We start from the raw sequence: 17,936 nt of genomic DNA on the forward strand, positions 1-17,936 counted from the left end.
TTTACATCGGCACGAGCACTTTATTTCAAAAATTGACGAAGGTGAAGAATCTGGCAGCTTGCTACATAAATAATTGTTAGAAACCAGACAAAATTATGTAGGATGAGGAATAGCCAACTCGGCTATTAGCTAAAGCTGATTCCGGCTTAAACGAGTCAGTTTTTGTTGAATTCATCTAAGAAACTGTTTTAGGATGATTTTATTATATCTAATTTTACTTCATTTCCTAATAAAACATATGTTCGACCTTTCGAGAGATGAACCAAGGAGTTTAGTCGAGCACATGAAGTAGAGGCTTCCTTCATTTGTTGAACAAGAAAATCTTGACAGAGTTTTCAAAGGGTTTCACTTGTTTGGGGTGGTGTATCATATATATCCCGATCCTCTACGTTTGAACAGACGTGGATGTCTGCTGTTTCAGATCACATTTCCGTGAAATATTCCTGCAATCTTTGACATCATCAATCCTACCCACTTTATCTGGCACGCCTCTTCTCATATCAAACTTCAAGCTTGTGTGCTATTATTATTATTATTATTATTATTATTATTATAGACCACTTTCATAAATAGCTGCTGGATTAATATTCTTTTGTTTAAATTTAAATTAGCCTTTCTGGCCTCGTTCTCCACTACAAAATTCAAATGAATACATTATCTCAAGCGAGGCCAGAAAGGCTATTTTAAATTTAAACAAAAGAATATCAATCCGGCAGGCATTTACGAAAGTGGTCAATAGTCTTTGGCAAAAATTTAGAATTTCGTGCGATAGCTGATTGGTTGGTTCGGCAGTTGTAACGAAGGCTATTTTTAGTTTTGATTACGTGACGTTGAATACCATGAGAATGAGAGCTGCTTGGAGGCTCCGCTAAATGAGACTTTTCCCCGACGCGGCGCTGTTGAATCGATTTTTATCAGCGTCCGCTTCATTACAGCAGTGATTAGCAAGCCATTTTTCGGTATATGGATAGAAATAAACTAGTGTTTGGCTTTTATGGTATATTCTAAAACATTTATTTACCATAGTGTGGGCGAACTGTGTTGGACAATTACCGCGCCTGTGCCTCTAAGCTCAGTAAAAATCCATCACTTTTCACCTCTACTTCAATGAATAATCATTTAAAATCTAGAGAGCTTAGGGACAACAAGTCCCTAATTAGCTGTGGTCATTATGGATTGTGTATAGCTCGTTCCATCAAGGTTCCATTTCAGACATTTTTCTCCATCGTGCACAGCAGGAGCTTTTCTTCAACCCTTTCCATGTTATTGGCTTCGAGCGATGGGTTCTTTTCAGCATCCCGCGCAATTAAGACTGTTGGGTATTTGCCATTGCGCATATGAACACTCACGATGTTTTGCTGTCTCTCCAGCTGATGTTTATTAAATGAGAAAGAAAAATTACCAATGAGGAACTTTAGAGGCGTGTTGATGTGCTGTTTCTTTATTACCTTGTTTTGTATCTTTTCAAATCCTTTTTCCGGCCTAAGTTAACAGATAGATTAGTAATTGTACTTTAACAGTGCAGTCCCTGTTAACGAATGAACACACGGCTAAGCGCGTTCCAGTACGTAGTTTTTAAAGTGACCGTCAGACGAACAAGTAGGTGAAAAAAATGATTTTCTGAGATTTTATACGTATACTTATGAAAAGGAAATATATCCAGTAAAAGTAGTGTTTCCAACTCCAGTCAAAGAACTGCATAGTCATCAGAGGTACCTTAAACAAACTTGAGATATTTGAGCTCCAGCCCCGCACACCTAAGCATATTCAAACGTGTCAGTTTCGTTGCAAACTGAACGAAGCTTATATCTGCATTTTCTTTTTTTTATTTCAATTGTCCGTGCCATTGTATTCTTATTTAGAAATCCATACAGTTTGATTCCAAAAGCCTTCGTTTCCATGTGTCCACACAAAAATTGAAGCGTTTTAAAAACGATGCGTTTATCAATACCACTATTAAGACCAGTTTTCATTCGCGTTTACAAGCAATTTTTTAGAGTGGAAGACACGGAAAACTGAATAAAAAAGAATGCTTTATGATACGAAAACGCATTACAGTAGTGTGGACGCACCTTAGAGAATCAAAGTGAAGAAAATGCAGTGAGAGCCTTGACGCGAAGTTTCTCATCTAGATGTTTGGATGTTATTTTTGTGTTATTTTTGTTTCTTAAATGAAGAAGAAAAATTACGGCAAAAGTGAACGGAGAATCGAAAAAACAAACATTACCTTTTTGCCAACTTTATATCGCTTGTACCACAAAAGCCCCAAAACACCATTGATAAGCAAGGTTGCCATCACACAAGCTGCAGCGATTACTATTGCAATCTGAGTAGTTGGGCTTTCTTGCAATCTTGTTTCTGTAATTTCTGTGAGATAAGACGAAAATCAAACTACAACTTAAGACCTTTGATGGCCAAATTGGACGACCGCGATGTGCGAGTCCAATTTGTCAATCACGATCATGATTATTTATAGCATTGGATGACATGAATTCCTGTTACCAATTAATTACAAGCAATACAGTTTCCGAGAAAAGCAAAAAGTATTCATAAAAAGCGCTTCTGATTCCAACTGTTAAACAACTAACCATTACAATATTCGACAAACGCACACTTGAGACAGCTTCTATAATTTTTCTGAAATCCTCAACTTTGGGAAGTTTGCCATTGTTAATGACACTGTAATCAATTCTGTAATTGGTAGATTTATTTGAATATGCTAATGTGATTGGTTGATATAACCGTTCGATTACAAGTGCCCGATTACGACCAACTTTCCGCTTACAACACTGTAGAATTAAAAAAAAAGAGAAAAAAAAAACAGGGGGGGAGGGGCAGATTATCAATCAATCACATTCGAAGATGGTTACATTAATTATTACTCATTGGGAGAGTTTAGGATGGCTGATTATTATGATCGTCAATTACGTCGTTCATGCATGAAGAGTATAAAGGCAAGGCGATCACAAAAATATAATTAAGTCTTAGATCGGTAGTTTTACAGGTGACTCAATCCTACTGCATGACTTGTGGCGGAAGAAGTTTGAAAATATTAACTGACAGTGCTTTGAATGGGAATTTATTATACGTTTTATTACCATACGGCCTGCATTTAAATTTTGTGAGGTCGATAAATATTTTCGAAAAGAAAGTACGAACTGTTTCTTTGATTTCAAGAACTTGCCTTCCTCTGTGTGTAAGGGAGCCAATTTTGGCTTCCTCTTTCCAGTTATCAAAGGGTATTTTGTGTGGCATTGATATGTGCCTTCAACTTCCATCTTCTCGTTTATAAACTTTATGCTTTGTATGCTATTGCATTCTGTAGCATCTGAAGTTACGATGGCCTTTAACCTTGGGTTATTCTTGATCCATGTCATATTTGGCTTTGAATGAGCAGTGGCATTGCAGCTGAAAATTGCAGTGGCACCAGCTGAATGGCTTTTGTTTTTTGGGTCTTCCAGCTTTTCTGTAATTTTTATTAAAAAGTACAATAGTAATTTCAAGGGTTAGAGGAAATTGATATTATGTTAAGATGAGATTTGTAAAAGCAAGGCAGGCGGAGCAAATGTAAAACTCTCTACTCACGAAGACTTAGGGGCACAACCTAACTAGTAATCATAGTTCTTGTTTCCAAGGGACTACTTTAGCGATTAGCGCAAAGAATGAGCCAAACTAATTCGCCCTATTTGACAAAGTATGCCCTTGACCTTTAAAACAATTTTTTGTCGATCATCCAAATGAATGAAGTTAGGTCCTAAGCATAACCTAAACCGAGTCGCCATATTAGCTTATCATGTAAATCTGACCTAAATTCTTTGGAATTAGGAAGGCAACTCCTGATTCTTTTACACCAACGACGTTCTCTGCAATGCACTGATATCTTCCATTCTTCTGTGCTTTTGTTATTTCAAGGCTGCTATTGTTTATATCGTCTTGAACAGCACGTGCTACATGTGTATGGTTGGATTGTATGTGATGCGACTTATTGTCCTTTATCCAGTGGATTGTTGGCAGTGGGAGACCCTTAGCAGCGCAGTGAAAAGTTGCAGTGGAATTGATCGTGACACTTTGGTTCATTGGAGCCTCTACGAATTCTGGTGCAGAGCCTGAAAGGAAAGTGGGAACGGATATAAACACAGTCAACTCTCTCGTTAGCAGACGCCCTCGGGAAATGGACATTAGTTTCCATTCTTAGAACTGTCCGCCTCCGACAGCCTGCTTTCCCGCGGACAAATAAAGAATTGACAAAACCGATCCCCACTCTTCTGTTTCTCTGTCAAAAGGTATATTTCTCTTGATTTGCAAAGTCAAGATAAATTTTATCGCCACTGGTCAACTTTTATCCATGGGGTGTCGGCTTACTAGAGAGTGTAAACAAAAGAAAAAGAAAATTTTGAATTTCAAGCGTCCGTGTCTGTCTGCGAGAAAGTGTTCGCTCACATGGATGTTTAAATACAGAGTATGACTGGAGGTCAACAATGTTCAAAACTAAAGTGAAACCACTAGGTACAACGTTAACCGAGTGGTTCACTGTCAAGTTTTCAACATTTCCGGCGTCGTTTCTTTGGTCAATAAGGTTATAAAAAATGGAAAAATCAGTGGTCAATTTGTTTTTACAACCACATTTAAATTTTTGTGCCCTTGCTTCGGCGCCGATAAGTATGGGCTTATCCGTCTTTCAAAACCGGATTTCTATTTCTGAAGATGTTTCCCCTGGTTTTTCTTCCATCTCGACAAGTTCTTCTCCAAAAATTTCCCAAGCACAATTTTTCTTAAAATTTGGCAGCTTGTTACCGTTCATATCTCAGAAATTTGTAACTGTTTTAAAACAATTTTTTCTCCGACTGGTAAGGATTTCCGAGCATTGCTTTACATGTAATTTGCACTCGTGCTTTAACTTTGCACTCTTGTTACATGAAAAATGCACTCGTTTTCATCCAATCACACGTAGGTAATTTGTTTATTTATATAATTATTTCATCAACAAAGCGCTTTATCTGTTCATTACTTTAGTTAAAAAAAGGAAAAAAAAATACCCACCTGAACCCAAACAAGAAACGTAGCATGTTTACCGTAATACGTACGCGTAGGTATGATGAAAATACTTACCCATCGCAAATAATTGCCTTGTGCAGTGATTCTTATAAGGATTGCCGGCTTGGCAAGTGTAGATTCCAAATTCGTCAACTGTCAAATTTCTAAGTACCAATGGGCAGCTTAGTGTACGTTTATATTGATGTATACTTGAAGGCTGCTGACACTTTGCTCCGACTTCTCTATCCTGTGGGTCGTACCACTGAATATACTTCACCCATCTATCCAGATATCCTGCATCTATTGTTCTCGGTTCCGCTGTACATGTCAGGGTTACGGAGGCACCAACGGCTAGACTGTAATTTTCCGAATTTGAAGTGATGTCGACAACGGGTCTTACTGTGCAAGATATAAAATTAGTGTGTAAAACAAATTTAATAGATCTCTACCCCAACTGAGGTCAAATTTTAAGCCAAAAATAAAGTTCAAAAGAATAGGCCATACTCTTCGTGCCAGAAAGTTTCACTACTTACTTTTTAAGTTGGAATTGCAAGCTTCGCTTCTGACAAAAGGAAGATTCCACAAATTCCCGGCAATAGTTAATAGTAATACCCACTTTGTTGCTTTTCCTAACCAAGAATCACCCACCATCATGAAATGTCAAGAAATGTGTGCTATGGTGTATCCGGGAGCCTGCAAATGAAACCGTCCATTGGATAAAAGGTATTGACGGAAATCAACAAGGAGCAGGATTACTTTTAAAAGGGAAGGAAAAGTCATCTTAAGAAAATGCTTTTCTGAATACATTTCAAATTTCTTTTTTAGACGAGATCTTACATAGAAATAAAGAGAATAACCGCTTTAGATTTTTCACTCGTTGAGATGAGGGCGAATCAGTAGGGGAAGAACCTGAAACTAGGAGCTACGTTAAAAATATGACGAAACTCATCATTGCGCGGTTGCTATTGACAGCGATGAGTTGATGATCTATCTCAGACATGTATTAGTTTTTGTTTTTTTTTTGTTTTTTGTTTTGTTCTATAATATCCTCTGGTACCCCTTTGTATTTATTTGTTACTTGACTGCACCAGATACCAATAAAATCTAAACTTCCCTTGGTTTAACCAGTTGCATTATGGTAAACAAGTATATTCTTAAATGTAATTTGGTAATATCAACTAAGTTGAAATTGTAAATTGGCCACCGTGAAGAGTTGAAAAGCTAGCGTTTCGAGCGTTAGCCTTTCGTCAGAGCAAATGGACGAATTGTGGGTTGTGTGTGATATATATGCAGAAAGTGAATCTACGCTATTGGTTGCGGCATGGCCGGACGAGAAAAACACGAATAAATTATTGGAATGAAAAGCGTTCGTTGATACCTGTGGGATTAAGAGTGCCGATTTGGAAGATGAACTTTTGTTCGAGAGTTTTGCGGCTTTCCGAGCTACCTAAATGTAAGGAAAGACCGCAGATTGCCATATGCTGCTTAGAATGATAAGGTAGATTAAAGTGTCTAACGACTGGTTTTGAAGCGTCCTTGTCATATCTTTCTACGTCGCGAAGGTGTTCTTGGAATCGGTCACCTACTCCTCTTCCTGTTTCGCCAAGGAATAGCTTTTTGCAATAAGTGCAAGTTAGACAATGGTCATCCATTATGATATTCAACTCTGGCATCTACATCTTGATGGCAAAACTCCCATATTATGTCGTCTTAATATTCTAAGCAGTCAAGCTTAGGGCTTTATCTAGCTGATCTACGCCGGGATAGCTGAAGACTAATTTTGAATACAAATGTTATTCCCACGGTCATGTCAACGATCTGCCCAAACCCTTATTAATGTCCATCAAAGGCGCAATTTTGCGTACGCTTTGAAACTGGATAGATTTGAAGAAAACTTGACATTTAATGACACTGATTATTTTCTTGTCTTCTTCCAGTCGCTCTCGCACTTTTAGTGGGCGCAATAGTATCTGGAAAACTTTAATTAAATTCAAATGTATGTTTTGAAGTTGTGTCTCTTTGTTTATTTGCTGCAATGACGTGTGTGAATCTTGTCGCTCTTTCACAGAAAAATGTTAACTGAACTGTAGTTAAATGAGACGCTTTTTCTTGCTCGAAACCAAGAGATTTAATGCGTTTTTTCGTTTTGAACTTAACGATGGAAATGTTCAAATTCAAGGGACCTGCGAAAGTGTATTTGTAGTAGAATTCGTAAAGTTCAACTCAAAACGCCGAACTGCACGGTTTTACAACGAACAAATTGCTTTAGAGAATTCAGATATGAAATGAATGAACGAATGTTACATCGATTGTTGTAAATTTTTATTGCATAAACCTCTCGTTTTGATTTGTAGAGTTACTTTTGTGAAAAATTAACAAATTGCAAGCGGTTTTTAGGCTGCGTGACAATCCATCACAAAAAAAACATATTTAGTACCAGAAAAATCATTTCGAAATCATTTTGTTCGGAAAACTAAAGTGATTTGAGGGGAGGGGGAAAGAAAGAGTACATTTTGATCATTACAGTCGTGTGTGTTTGTTTGGTGGGGCAACTTGTCATTTAGACAGTTTTTGGGCTCTCAGATTTCATATTCAAAGACCTCTTTTTCTTTCTTTTTCTTTTAACGTCCAGGAGAATACAAAAACACCACATATTTAGTATCTTACTCGATATTTACAAAAAAGATGAATGCCTGCATGTCACGGAACTGTTCGATTAAAAGTGCTATCTTATCCACCTGAATTTTATCGATTGAAGACGCACCTGATGTGAAGCGATGTTGATAACGATGCATTTTCGCCGTTCTTTTGTTCTCGCCATTTCATTTTTGCCATCTGAGGCATATGTTAAGCAGTAGTAAAGAAAAGGATATGATACAAGACATATTCAACCTGGGTTTAAGGGTGAAACAAGCCATGGCGTAAATAGACAGCTGAGGTACGACGAAAGACAAATCCAGAAATAGTGGTTAAAGCAGAACTGTTGCAATAGTGAAGAAAAATAATCTCCATATATAACGAACCAGGAGTGAGGTTGTGGCAAATACCAGAGTCGATAAGGCGACAGAGATTGGGGGTAAGGATATGGAATGCAGCAGCAGCGATAAGAAACATTTAGCTGCCTTGTTTGGAATGTAACAGTGAGCTAAGGAATTTTCATTAAAATTCGAAGTAGTGAGAAAAAATGCTTGTATGAAAAACAAGAGCAGTTTAGCGTGATTTGACGTTTGGTGTTACTGAGTCAGACGGTTAGTATGAGGAAATATGGTGTAGAAGCGCTGAAGCAGTACTCCTAAATAATAATGAAAATAAATTCGTGCTGACTTGATGATTGTAGTTACTCGAGAAGAAAAATGAAAAAGTTAAAACCTTCTTTGAAGACGACCTGCAGCAATGACGGCAAAAGGACAGATTGCCAGAGGGAAGCCTGTAGTTGAAGCCACTTTGATCGCGCTGATGATGAGGGAGACGCTTTTGACTACAACATTACTCCTTTTATATCAGGTCCTAAAAGTCCTCGTTCAAAAAAAAAAAAAAAAAAAAAAATTATCAGTCTTATCAAGTCTATCCGTCCTCAGACAAGGATATCCAATTGTTGCCGCAATGTCGAGTTTTAAGTTAGCGGAAACTTATGCACGAACACCTCTACCTGTCTACAATTATCCTGTCTTTAAAATCTATACGTCTACATATGTACAAATAGGCTCGGTCCTTCAGATTATTTGTTATTACGAAAATACAGAAAATAAAGCTTATTTCCATTGTCATTTTGGCCCGAGCGGCTTTAGGAATGTTTTTGCAAGTAGAGATATGAGCGCACTTATCCAAGAAAAGGATATTGGTCAACCCCTCTTAACGACTAAGACGGCTTTGAGTATACGAGGACGATGAAAGACGGTTTCGCAAACTTGAAAACAACGGTTCAAGTAAAATTCCTGACAAAGCGCTTTCTAGAAATGAGGCCGAGTTTTATTTCTGTTCTTGAAAGGGATCGAAGATTGGATTTGAGAGGGAGACAGAATTGATTCAGTTTGGATTATTTCTTCTCAGACGTTGAAAAAAGGTCAGCCTAATTTCATCCGTCTCAAGTATATCCAATTTTTGCCAAAATCCGGAGATTTGCTCTTAATTTGATTTTGCACTCTCCATCTTTAAACTTTATTCGTCTATTTCAACTAGTTCATAGCCAAGTGCGTTTACAGTTCACTTTAATTGTTATTACAAACCATCAATCGGTAAGTTTCCAGTTAAAAATTTGCAGTACTGAGATATGAACACACCTCTGCTGTTGTCGCGTTAAAAGGAAAGGAACGTTTTCTCCATGTTTCTAGAATTAGAACATATGAAAGGATTCCATACATTTCGCTGTTCAGCTTTTCGCAAAAACTTCCTTAATATCCTCTTGCCTGTTGAAAAGTAAATGAATAAACACTTAATAAAGTATGAAGTTTAAACCACTTCATTAGCCTCTACTTTATCAGCTTTGCAGGGTTTTAACCGAGCTTGCCCGAAGAAAAGAAATTTGGAAGATTCTCAAAAAAAAAGGATCGATTAATTGTGATTTCAAGGGTTTGCTTGCAATCGCTTTCTGCAATTGTAAACGAATTCGTTTTAAAATCGGTTTAAGTGTTGATAATGATATGAACCAGATACTGCTATTTTTATTCATTCGAGACTAAATCGGATTAGAGCTTTAATCAGATTATAATTGTAACGTTAGAATGTGCAAATCTTTATACCTTAAAGAATTCAGAAGTGCTAAGAAGACTTTATTTAAAACACGCTTGTCCCAGCAACAGAACTGATTTCCACAGAAACTAAATTTAAAATCTAGATTAGTATGTTTTAAAAAGTAGATGAAAATATTAAGATAAATGATACCGAGAATCTAAGAAAATAAGGTGTGACCTTTAATTTTCAAATTTGAATATGTAATGATAACTCTTCGCCGCAGAATCGAATGTCTTCAGGAAGTGAGTTCCATGGTGGGAGTATATGCTACCACCACTATAATAAAATCTGTTTTTTACGTGTTAGAACTTAGGTAAGAGAAACCTCAGTGAGGCAGGGGAGCCCTTGAGATTGCATAGAAGGGTGTCGCTTTTTTTATGAATAGGTCAGCGAGACAACTTGGGGCCGAGCCGTTAAGCACATTGGACATTTCCTTAGCTTTGGAAAGGTTTGGAAAGGTTTCCCACGGCATCTGCTAGAGGAATAAACAAAATGTCGAAAATTTTTATCCCCACTCGCATTTTTAAAACTGTCTCCAACTAAATAATTAAACTGTCTCCAACTAAAATAATTCAGTAAATGTTTTAACGTTTGTATAACGGTTCTGGAGTCACCACATTTCGACTGATATACTATACTGTTAATCTTCATAAAGTTCATTAATCATCTTTCCCATCTTAATCAAGGAAACTTATCATTGTTTAGTAATAGCGGGGAAGATTTGGATAATCGAATTAACTAGATACTTAATTCCATTAGAGTAAATCGCAAGTTCAAAAGCTGCACGTTCGATAGTCATTTTGGCTGAGACTGTACTATTAAGAAATAAACTACTCTTGCTATCGGTTTACCGGCTGATGAACCCCGCGGGATGTTAGAGAAATACGAGAAAAATTTGTAAACCCCGAGGCGCAAAGAGAATGATAAATCCAATCTTATTTTGTGATAAAGTCAATGATTCTCATGAAAACCGTCAAAAATCAATTAGTAGAGACTTTAAGATTGAGGTTTTCGACTAAGAACGTCAAACCACAAAAGTCTAGGTTTGACGTTTTCAACGCACGTTTTCGACGGCAACAGGTAGGCTTTCACGTTTGGCATTTTCCTCGGGGATTCTTTGCTTTTTATCTTTAATTATCTCCCGTAGTGATGCTATAAATATGTGAAGTAGTTATTTTGTCAGGATACAGAGAAGAAATTAAGTCGAAAGAGTGCATGTTGAGCGTTTTGTCCTCTCTCTGAAAACAATCGTTTTCAGAGGCAGCAAATCCAATATGGCGGTGATAAATACTGTACGTGTGTTTTAACCCTTTGATGGGCATTAAGTGTTTAGATATTTTTCTCTCTTCCGTTTAGACCCCAGCAGTATCATGGCTTTTATGTGGCCCAGCGTGAAGGATGATATCGCCCTCGCAACTGAAATTACCAGAGAAGGCCTGCAAAGCCCAGCGAGTGGGACAAGATTGCAGAGTCGTTAAGTAAACTGTTCTCAGATGATGAGAAAAAAGGTGTTCCTAAAGGGAAGAGGGTGCCGCGAAAGGATGGATTTACTAAGGATTTACTAACGCAAAGTACAAGGAAGAAGATGCCAAATCTCTAAAGAGGTAGGAACTAGGAACTATTTTTAATTCAAATTAGTCATTGAAAACACTGTTAAAATCTGATGCCTGTGGTGAGTGGATTTATGCCGTGGCTTGTGAAATGCAAAGTTGCAACCGTTGATTTATTAGAACAACTAGAATACCCTGTCGCTTGTCATTAGCAGGTCAGGCAGCGAGGAAGAGTACAGTGAATTAGAGCAGCTATGTGAAGATATAGATATCTTTTGAGAATTTAACGAATCAATTTAAACCAATCTAAAACATCCCGATTTATGTAGCAATAGCGATTTCCGGCGCATCATATTCAAAAGGAAAAATACCAAAAATACGACTGGTTCGATTTCGCTTCTGAAACCGCTGATTTCTATCTTTGAATTTTTGACGACTGACATTGACTAGCCTCTAAATTGATTAGCTTTATGGCTCATTACTTTTATGAATTGGTGGTGAACGAGTTTGGTGGATGAATTTGTTGGCATGCCATTTGCGAGAAATTAAAAATATCAGCACAATGTGGCAAACGTTAAGTTAGCCAAATCTACAGTTAGGCAAGGTTTTTCGTTGATTCATAGATCTGTGTGCCTGTAACATGTATAAATTTGTTTCGAGAATGAGAGGTTACAGTTTTTAGAAACTAATTTTAAACTTGAACAGCCGAAACCGCTGCGACATACGATATCAAGACCATTGACCGCGTTGCCATGGAAGCTACAAGCAGCTGCAAAATGAGTTGAGAAATGTTACTATCACCAGAGATAATTGTTCACCATATGATCCAACATAATGTATCCCCCCATTCCCCCCTTTGTAATGCTGGTAGCTAAGGAGTATCATGTAAAAAAACTTCGATGAACAATACTGAATCGGGGAGGGGGGGTAGTATTCGGGTTTTTTGCTCAAAACCACTTCTTGACCATCTGATGAAGTAGGGAAATGCTATTTTTTTTTTCTCAAGGTGTCTCAACATTTTTGCTATTGTACTATTGGTTGTCTGGTTTCTGTTAGGGTAAAAAGAAATCCTCTTCCTTTACTTGTGACATGAAAATCGCTAGGAAAGATGTCTACAAACATGATTGATTTTGGAAATGGAGATGTCAGTAGGATACTTTTGTTGAAGCATGCAATTCTATTGAGCAACCTTCCAAATATCACCCAAGAAAGCATTTACATATCATATCAAACTCACGGGGTACAAATAGTCTCTTACTGAATTTCGTGACCACGCCCACTTCATCGGCCCACTCAAATCTAGTGCGATTTTTGGATGTTATATCATTTTGCCGACTCTCTGTATAAAAAGTTAACAATGTACCACCGAAATATTGTACTATAATATCATGGCTTTCCATTTTGTGTATTTTCGCACTACAAAGTAAAGTTTTTCCTTCGTCATTTTCACCTTTTCCCGAGCGGGTCTGTCAAAATTAAGAAGGCGTTCGTGGTCAAAACAAGACCGAGCAATACAGTGTAGACTTGACTACTTCTTTATTTCAAAACAGTTAAAAGATCGCGTAAAAGAGTGCAAAATAGTTCCAAACATTTATTCAGATCACTCCGCCGTCGATCTTTCCGTGTCTTTTAGTGAAAGTGAGCTCCCTCGAGGACCAGGGTTCTGGAAGTTTAACAACTCTTTGCTGTCAGATACTAATTACGTGGAACTGTTGACATTTAAAATTCCCATGTTTGCAAAAAAGCATGAACAAGTCAACGACAAAGGGTTGTATTGGGAAATGATTAAAATGGAAATTCGTGCCTTTACAATAGCTTTTTCAAAGAAGAAAGCTAAACGAAAACGTGACGAAGAATCAATTCTTTTGTCGGAAATGATAAAATTGCAGACCAAACTCCGGACGTCATACAGTGATTCCCTTAAGGCCGAGCTGGAGAGAATAAAATTCAAGGTTTCTAAAATTGCGGGTATCAAGACACGAGGAACAATCGTGCGCAGTAGAGCGCGTTGGTATGAGCATGGTGAGAGAAATAGTAAATATTTCTATAACTTAGTTAAAAGGAACCAAAAAAAGAAGCATATAACGTCCTTAGTTAACAACGTTGGTGACAAAATCACAAACCCGAAGGACATCCTGGAGGAAGAAGAACGTTTCTTTAAAGAGGTTTATTCATCAAGAAATATAGACCCCAACTGTCCAACTTTCATTGAGTTCTTTGAAACAGAAAATGCATTATCAGAAGAAATCGCGAAAACGTGCGAAGGTGTCATGTCTATCAAGGAGTGTGAAATTGCGTTAAAAACTATGGAAAACAACAAAACTCCCGGCACGGATGGGCTAACGCCTGAATTCTACCGCTACTTTTGGAACTTGCTCGGTTTATTTATGGTAAATAGCTTTAATTACGCTTTTCGAAACGGTACTCTCTCCATCTCTCAGCGCCAAGGAATTATTACCTTAATTCCGAAGAAGAAAAAGAATACCGAATATTTAAAAAATTGGCGACCTGTATCTTTATTGAATGTAGACTATAAAATCGCAACGAAGACCATCGCTCTGCGTTTGGAGAAGATCTTGCCGAATTTAATTCATCCTTGCCAATCTGGGTACGTTAAAGGAAGGTTCATTGGGGAAAGTATCAGGTTAATAGCAGATACAATGCATTTCACAAAAGAGAAGAATATTCCAGGGGTAGCCGTATTTTTAGATTTCGAGAAAGCGTTTGATTCGATTGAGTGGAATTTTATTGATAAATGCCTCGAAACGTTTAATTTCGGTCTTGATCTCCGACAGTGGATAAAAGTGTTCTATACAGATATCTCTAGTTGTGTCTTGAATAACGGGTACGCTTCAAAACATTTTCATCTAGAACGCGGAGTGCGTCAAGGTTGCCCACTTTCCGGCACATTATTCATTATTGCTATTGAGCTACTCGCGCAAAGTATTAGATGCTCAAAAGAAATAAAAGGTATCACAATAGATGAACATAAAGAGGTCAAACTTTCGCAATATGCAGACGACACAACTGTACTTCTGTCTTCAATCAGTACTTCTGTACTTCAATCAGTGTCAAAGTTATTTGATTTATTATCACTTTTCGAAAGGTGCTCTGGTCTAAAACTAAATCAAACAAAATCTGAAATGCTATGGCTTGGCTCTGTAAGCCACAGAAAAGATTCTATAATTGATCTTCAAATGAGCGGTGAGCCAGTTTACGCGCTTGGAGTGCATTTTACATATGACCTAGAAGTGTCTGAAAAGAAAAATTTTTTGGACAAATTAGATTCTTTAAAGAAAACATTGAACATGTGGTCCCAAAGAGACCTCTCCATCGTTGGTAGGATAAATATAATTAAAACATTGGCACTTTCAAAACTTGTCTTTATCTGCAGCGTCATGAGCACCCCTAAAGACTTCAGTAAAGAAATAAATAGGATCGTGTTCGACTTTATTTGGAATCACAAACCCGCCAAAATAAAAAAGACTACCCTTTTCAAGCAAAAAACAGCTGGTGGCTTGGACATGAGGGATTTTTCTCTCTTTGATAAAGCACTAAAGTTAAACTGGGTAAAACGGTTATGCTCTAACTCGGATGCTCCATGGCAGTACATACCAAAATCCCTCCTAGCCGATGTTGGCGGTACAGAACTGTTTAAATGCAACTATGATTATAATCTCCTTGACCTAGACAATCATCTTCCTCCTTTCTACAGAGAAATCATTTTTTACTGGCAGGACATTGCAACGACCACACCTAAAAATAAAACTGAGGTTCTCTCACAGCCAATCTGGAATAATCGATTTTTAACTGTGAATAAGAAAACGGTATTCTTTCCTCATTGGCATCAAGCTGGAATAAAACAAATCTCGGACCTTTTTGACTCCTGTGAGGGTCAATTCCTTTCATTTAATTCTTTTCGCAATAAATTCAATGTAAAATGTAACTTTTTGCAATATTATAGCATCCTTTCTTCTATTCCACAAAATTGGAAAAAACTATTGCAAGAAAATTCCCAAGACCCAGTTACGCCTCCTACCTCAACCTGTTCACTCTCATGTAAAGCAATATACAGTATCCTGCTTAACCTCTACCGCCACCAACTTCTGAGAAAAAAACTTTTAATGTCTGGCATCGAGAAAAGTGACTTGAACAAAATCTACCTCCTACCATTCAAAGCCACGAGAGAAATTAAATTGACAATGTTTCAATACAAAATTATTCACCGAATTTTACCAACGAATAGCTTGTTACATAAAATGAAAAAAGTTGCATCGCCCTCCTGTCCCTTTTGTCCATCTGAGCACCAGACAGTCTGGCATTTGTTTATAAACTGTAAGCAAGCAAGTTCTTTTTGGAATAGATTCCAGGAGTGGTACTCAACCTCAAGTAATATGAAACTGTCACTGTCAGAACTGGAGATTATGTTCGGAATTATTCGCTGTCACACCTACTGTTTAGCCCTCAACCATCTCATTATTCTAGGCAAATATTTTTTATACGTCAAGGCTTTAAATACCATAAATTGCCGTTTCGATGATTTCGTCTCACTTGTGCGCGACAAAATTTATCTAGAAAAATATATTGCTGTCACTTGTAATAACGAGAAGGAGTTCAGGAACAAATGGAAATTTTTTCTGTCGTTATAAAATTGTATTGTCTTTTCTTTTTTTTTTTTTTTCTTTTTTTTCAGCTTTGTATTTTGACCTCTTCGCTATCTTTTTTATTTAACAGTTTATTAATTTCTGGAAAATCAATTCCCTTGTAGTTTAAATAGCAAACACAATTCTCAGTAGTTACTCGACAATTAACATGCAAACAATAATGTGGTAAATAGATCAACTGTAATTAAATTTGACTAGTGTAACTGTATTGTTATATATGTATTGTAAGTAGTGTAAGTTAATGTAGTTTAAACATGGTATAAAAAGTAATTATAGTGTAAGTACATGTGTAAGTGTAATAAACAATAAAAAAAAAAAAAAAAAAAAAAAAAAAAAAAAAAAACGAGCAAGGAGTCTTGGGCGATTTCTCTCTTACGCAAGCGCAAATTGACAATGTACCGCCAAAATCAAAGAGAGGAACAAATTTCCTTGTTTTGATATGTAAATTGTAGAACAAGGAGCAGATTGAACCTCGTCAAATGGCTAGTCAAAACAGCCACACCTTCCTCCTTTTGCTCGTTTCCTGTTTTATAAGCGTGAAAGCAGTGGGATAAGAATCGGGTAGCTCGGAAAGCGCTTCACCATCGTTTACTAACGAGATAATCAAGTAAGATTTGTAAAGTTATTTTCCGAAAGAGTCGGAATAAATACATTTTTTTCAGGTTACATTTCTGCTTTTACCCTAAACGTCGTCCGATAAATTTTTGTTGCAGCCTACTAATCTATACAATTTCGAAGGAAAATATTCAGATGCTTCACCGTCCCCGAAGGGGGTTCTGTCCTGGTGTACCGGTTCACAAGGGCATTACCATTGTTCTTTCTTTATTTAGGAGTTATCGGTTAGCTATTGTGTATTGTTTGGTCTTTTGTATTGGCTCTTGTGAACCGGTACACGAGGACAGAACCCCGAAGGGTCTCCACTCATCGAAGCGTGTACTGTAGCCAACGTAGTGAATTTTCAGTCTCTTGTTGTGTTTGTCAACCTCCGTGACTTCAACATCATACAATTTTGTATCTTTTCTCTGTGAAATGACCTTTTTAACAGGGGTGTATGCTGAGTATTCGTTGCGGAATCGCTTTGGTTCTCTTATCTCTCTCTTTAGCTTGTCCGCCATTTTGAAAATTTGCTCAGGAGGGCATCTGGGTTAGCGGCCGCGCCAAGCTGGAACCGACAAAAACAAATGTCCATCGCAGTGGGGAAACAGTTTGATATGAAAATGGTGTTTTTCGCGTACGCAGAATCAAGGAGGTAAGAATACCTCTCACTTTATTTTATTACAGAGCTCAGCCTTGTGGCCGATAACGCGCTTTCTGATTGGCTAAGAGCGAGATCAGAGCAGGGCATTATACAATGGTAATGCCCACGGGCCGATTCTGACGAATTATGCAAGTGAGAGTACACAGACTAGTGCCGTTGCGATTCTTTTCGCATTTTGAAAATTCGAGCGTATAAAAACGACGAGGGCTGATTAACAGTCAGAGAGAGTAGAATCAATTCAATACATGCAACTAAAATTTGTTTAGGAGATTAGTAAAGGTACAGACTTAAACTGTCTATGAGATTGTGCTGGAAGGAACGAGGTAAACAAACAAGAATGAATTAAAATAAATAAATAATCAGTTTATTTAACCTTTAGGTAGTTTTAAACACTAAATTAGAAGGGAGACAATAAAATTCATTCAATTCTACACAGAACACAATACACTTGGCATAACAAGCAAAAACAATCAAGCCCTATTATAACTGTGAGTAACGAACTTACTAAGGCGGTCTGTTCTGACGAAGCGGAATTGAGAACAGGAAAAACCGGATTTCAACCCGTACCCATGAGCGACATTCGTAGGCTCTGGCAGCAGGTGTGCAAGGAAGCCAAACTCTTTGATATTAGATATAAAACGCCTGCAAGCCTCATCACGGCGCGCCAACAGAGTAGGCAAGCCGCAGCTCACGAGTGCA

At 37.5% G+C, this 17,936-nt stretch overlaps 3 protein-coding genes across 9 annotated transcripts in view; 1 reads left to right on the forward strand and 2 right to left on the reverse strand.

The window, feature by feature from the left end:
• Positions 1-17,936, reverse strand: part of LOC148741091 (fibroleukin-like) — a 371,193-nt gene that overhangs the window by 121,615 nt on the left and 231,642 nt on the right. The gene's annotated exons all lie outside the window — the stretch shown is intronic.
• The window catches only part of LOC148741097 (leucine-rich repeats and immunoglobulin-like domains protein 3), an 18,905-nt gene continuing 969 nt past the window's right edge, over positions 1-17,936 (reverse strand). The window contains exons 1-7 of one of the 2 annotated variants that reach the window (XM_088756610.1): positions 8,404-8,943; positions 5,568-5,727; positions 5,110-5,433; positions 3,807-4,106; positions 3,185-3,466; positions 2,228-2,367; positions 1-1,370 (exon numbers count right to left, since the gene is read on the reverse strand). In XM_088756610.1, coding sequence (XP_088612736.1) covers positions 1,209-1,370; positions 2,228-2,367; positions 3,185-3,466; positions 3,807-4,106; positions 5,110-5,433; positions 5,568-5,688 — 1,329 coding nt within the window. In that variant the 5' untranslated portion in view covers positions 5,689-5,727; positions 8,404-8,943 and the 3' untranslated portion in view covers positions 1-1,208. Of the gene's footprint in view, positions 1,371-2,227; positions 2,368-3,184; positions 3,467-3,806; positions 4,107-5,109; positions 5,434-5,567; positions 5,728-8,403; positions 8,944-17,936 lie in introns of those variants that run through there. The other variant, XM_088756613.1, reaches the window with a different exon arrangement.
• Positions 10,606-17,936, forward strand: part of LOC148741098 (angiopoietin-related protein 7-like) — a 24,496-nt gene continuing 17,165 nt past the window's right edge. The window contains exons 1-3 of one of the 3 annotated variants that reach the window (XM_088756813.1): positions 10,606-10,845; positions 11,122-11,369; positions 17,083-17,228. The gene's annotated coding sequence lies outside the window, so the exon portion shown is untranslated. Of the gene's footprint in view, positions 10,846-10,926; positions 11,370-17,082; positions 17,229-17,936 lie in introns of those variants that run through there. The other 2 variants (XM_088756824.1, XM_088756818.1) reach the window with 2 other exon arrangements.

The sequence above is a fragment of the Stylophora pistillata genome, chromosome 1 (genome assembly GCF_964205215.1).
Source record: "Stylophora pistillata chromosome 1, jaStyPist1.2, whole genome shotgun sequence".
Taxonomy (NCBI): Eukaryota; Metazoa; Cnidaria; class Anthozoa; order Scleractinia; family Pocilloporidae; genus Stylophora; species Stylophora pistillata.